General features: G+C 41.3%; 1 protein-coding gene across 1 annotated transcript; it reads left to right on the top strand.

The window, feature by feature from the left end:
* Positions 1–213: 213 nt before the first annotated feature.
* LOC126494269 (olfactory receptor 2H1-like) lies at positions 214–1,152 on the top strand. The gene has a single exon (XM_050131522.1). The coding sequence runs from the start codon at positions 214–216 to the stop codon at positions 1,150–1,152; it is 939 nt and encodes a 312-aa protein (XP_049987479.1).
* Positions 1,153–4,439: the final 3,287 nt, after the last annotated feature.

Genomic DNA, 4,439 nt, shown 5'->3' with positions numbered 1-4,439 from the left:
CAAGGATTCATCTGTTCTGGGTTTCCTTGGTATCCCTAGACATTTGACCAGAGCAGTAGGAGAAGACCAGGGGCAGGAAGAGAACACAAGGAGCTGCTGGGATATGTGCCCAAGAAGACAAAGGCAGAAATGTCCAAATAGCAGAACTTCGTGACACATTGAATCATGATGATGGGAGAGTAACTCCAGTTGGATTCATAGCAGAAACAGGCCATGGTCAACCACACCTCCCCAGTGGGCTTCATCCTGCTGGGCTTCTCTGAACACCCACGCCTCGAAAAGATTCTCTTTGTGGTGGTCTTGTGTTCCTACCTCCTCATGCTCCTGGGGAACACACTCATCCTCTTGCTGTCCACACTGGATCCCAGGCTCCACTCTCCAATGTACTTCTTCCTCTCCAACCTCTCCTTCCTGGACCTCTGCTTCACCACAACCTGTGTGCCCCAGATGCTGGTCAACCTCTGGGGCCCTACAAAGACCATCAGCTTCCTGGGATGTTTTGTCCAGCTCGTCATCTTCCTCTCCTTGGGAACCACTGAGTGCATCCTCCTGACAGTGATGGCCTTTGACCGCTATGTGGCTGTCTGCCAGCCCCTGCACTATGCCACCATCATCTACCCCCGCCTGTGTTTGCATTTGGCAGCTGTGGCCTGGTCTATTGGTTTGTTTCAATCCATAGTTCAGACACCTCCCACCCTCAAACTGCCCTTCTGTCCCCATAGGCAGATAGATGACTTTTTATGTGAAGTGCCATCTCTAATTCGACTCTCCTGTGGGGACACTACTTTTAATGAGATTCAGTTAGCTGTGTCCAGTGTCATCCTTGTGGTTGTGCCTCTGAGCCTCATCCTCATCTCTTATGGCGCCATTGCCAGGGCAGTGCTGAGGATAAACTCTGCTGAAGCATGGAAAAAGGCTCTGGGGACCTGTTCCTCCCACCTCCTTGTTGTTGCCCTCTTCTACAGCTCAGTCATTGCTGTCTACCTGCAGCCCAAAAATCCCTATGCTCAAGAGAGGGGCAAGTTCTTTGGCCTCTTCTATGCCGTGGGAATGCCTACGCTCAACCCTCTCATTTACACTCTGAGGAACAAGGAGGTAAAGAGGGCATTCTGGAGGCTTTTGGGGAAAAATGGGGACTCCAAAAATACCTAACAGAGAAACACTTACGGCAGGAGGATTAATACTAGGCCCACATGGTAGATATATTAAGACTTGTTGAACAACATTAGGGAGAAATTGGTAATTGGAGCATGAATGAGTGATGTGTACAACAGGAGAGATGCGATGGGCACCTGAGTCTTGCTTCAACTCCAGTTCTGCTTGTGTTACAACAAAATGTACAGCTGCTCAAGATGTAGAGTGAAGGGTGTTGTCGTCATGCGCAGTCTCCTAGTGCAGCTTCCAGTTGGTTTGACAGAAAGCCACTCATGGTAAACATTTCTAGCCATGCGGACATTAGATATCCCACAGTTGGGAGCCTTGTCTCTAACAGGTTTCAATGACTAGCAGGCCTGAAACAATGGGTACCTTTCTTGCAACTGTAAGGTAACCTTGACCAAAAACTCTCGAGGCCAAGGATTCCTCCCCACCACTGATACTTCAGCACTCCAGATGTGCAAAGCAGCAATGCCCTGGTACAGCAGCCCTTTTCTGCTCTGAGGTCCAGTCTGTCAGCAGTAAGTGCTTCTAGGAAGGAAGCCCATCACTGAACTCTGCTTCCCCTGTGGTCAAAGCATTAGTAGATTAACTACCAGTGGTGTTAAATGTGAACACAAGAATTTGCCCTTACTCTGAAGGGATGTCACGTCAGGGTCCAGACTATCAGATCCCTAACAATTTCAAAATTATGAGGCACCCTAGATCTCTATGGGTTTTATTCCCACTCTCTGAACTATTATAAATGCTTCCTGTACACTTCTCTCCTGGCTGATCCTGCTTAACCAGTACAGTTTCAATTAAGTTGATGGTTAAATTTTCTGGAATTCTAGAAAACAGTTGTTAAACTCAATCATGACTAATGATTAGGTAATTGTCAGTAGTAGCTAATACTTTCAAAGTCCTGTGAAAATACTCCCTGCGGCAAATTCTACAAACAAGCGATGAAGATCCTGATTGAAATTTCTTTGTATAAGATTCTCAGAAATTTCACATCATGAAGGAAATGTTCTGAAAACTATAAACAGGCTGATTATCAACAAGTCTTATTAAAATAAGTCTTAGGGTATTATTTCTAATTTAACTCTTAAAAATAGAAGTAAAATGTTTTATTTTTAGCAATAATGTTTATTTTAGGTAATGTGTATTTAAAATCAAATTTAAGCAATGAGTTTCGCTACATGTATTTTAAACCATGTTGAATCAATGGATAGACTGAAATCCTTTTGAAATATTAGAGGGACTAATATTTGTGTAGCTTTTAAACTTTTTTGATTAATGGATCATTGAAAATGTGTTTCTGAAAAGTTAGAAAATTTGCTATTGGTTTCATGCAATGGGTTCATGTAATATAGGTGTGTTTTGTATGTGTACATGTATTTGTGCCTGCATATGTTTAGGGAATCTCTAGAAAATGTATATATGCAAACCATGTGTGTGCAGGAGTCCTCAGAGGCTGGAAGAAACACTGGATGCCCTGAGACTGGAATTATAGGCAATTGTGAGCTGTGGTGTGTATGCTAGGATCTGATCCAGGTGCTGTGTAAGAACAATAAGCATTCCTAACTGCTGAGCCATCTCTCCAACTCCCCATATTTCTAAATATTTTATGTGAATCATCAATATTTCTGAACATATTTCTAGAACTTTCTTAACTATTTCAGATAATATTTAGATTAGCAAATGTTGCCTTTTCCATATTCTGAAAATATGGAAATTTTCAAGTTATTCATAAGAAAATTATCATAATCAGGTTTACACATTTGCCCAATTTTTCCTTTCATAGACGGTCATTTTTATCATGTGCCTACAACTAATATTCTCTTCCTTGTATAATCTTGTCACGTTTACATTGTTACAACTTTCTTCTCAGTCCTAATTTGTGCTTCCCTTCATGCTGTTTTACCAGAGACTACCACATCACTCCTCTGTCCTAGAGGAGGAAGGAAATGGCATGAGGCTGGGGAAACAGCTCAGCAATTGAAAGTGCTCTTCCAGAGGACTCAAGTTCTGTTTCCAACACATACATTAGGCAGTTCACAATCACCTGTAACTCCAGCCCCAGGAGATCAGGAATCCTCTCCCAGCCTCTGTAGGCATCCCTCTTGCACAACATACATATAAGTAAAAAAAAAATCTTATTTTAGTTATTTAAAAGAATAGAATTATTATAATAAATCTATCCAAACAGCATTAAGAAATTAATTTATACAAGCTCAAATTGAAGTAAATTCTATTAAAACAAAGATAATAAATATTTAAACTCATGCTTTCCCAGTTGTTTTATTTATGCTCTTTGGCTATTTATAGCCATGTCTTCTAGACGATAAAATATTATATCATGCACTGACAGCAGTGTTTAACTGTGTATTTCTTTCCAATTCTATATGGTTGTGACATATCATATCAAAAAGGTTTGTTCATTTGTTTGGTTGGTTAGCTGTGTTTGGTTGTTTTGTCTTGTTTTTGAGACAAGGTCTTACCACATAGCCTTGCCTATCCTCGAACTTACTATGCAGATCAATCTGACCTTGAACTCACAGAGATCCATCTGCCTGTGTCTTCTGAGTACTAGGATTAAAGATATGCTCCACCATAGCCCCGCCATATTGATAGTTAAAAATTGACCACAGTGCAATTACACTACAGACAAGTGTGCTGTGCACATCTTTGATATCAGCATTAGAAAGACCTGCAAGCTTCAGGTCATCCCTGGATACAGAGGGAGACCCTTTAACCAAGAAGGGAAAGAGGATGGGATGGAAAAGAGGGACAGACAGAAGGACGGACAGTGGGAAGAAGGCTAAGTTAAACTACAGATATAAAGTAGATAGATAGATAGATAGATAGATAGATAGATAGATAGATAGATAGATAGATAGATAGAACATGCTCTATCTCAGGCTGGTTTGAAGAAGGGAAAGACACTGTCTATGTACCATTGGGACACAGTTATAAAAGAGTTCTGACACAATCTTAAAGCAAAACTGTAGTGTGAACTTACATCTGTAATAGGAGGCCACTTGTTTGTTCCCAGCTGCTCAGCCCCAAAATAACCACACAGAAACTGTATTAATTAAATCATTGCTTGGCCTATTAGCTCTAACTTCTTATTGCTAACCCTTACATCTTAATTTAACCCATTTCTATTAATCTGTGTGTTGCCATGTGGCTGTGGCTTACCAGCAAGGTTCCATCCAGTGTCTATCTCTGGCAGGGCTACATGGCTTCTCCGTGACTCTACCTTCTTTCTCCCAGCATTCAATTTAGTTTTCCCCACCTAC

The sequence above is a fragment of the Alexandromys fortis genome, unplaced genomic scaffold (genome assembly GCF_014885135.2).
Source record: "Alexandromys fortis isolate MF-2015 unplaced genomic scaffold, M_Fortis_MF-2015_v1.1 scaffold_372, whole genome shotgun sequence".
NCBI lineage: Eukaryota > Metazoa > Chordata > Mammalia > Rodentia > Cricetidae > Alexandromys > Alexandromys fortis.
This window is presented reverse-complemented; position numbering and strand designations above follow the sequence as displayed.

What these genes read in the sequence shown, in the direction of transcription:
- LOC126494269 (XM_050131522.1), top strand. Translation starts at nt 214, where the DNA reads ATGGTCAACCACACCTCCCCAGTGGGCTTCATCCTGCTGGGCTTCTCT.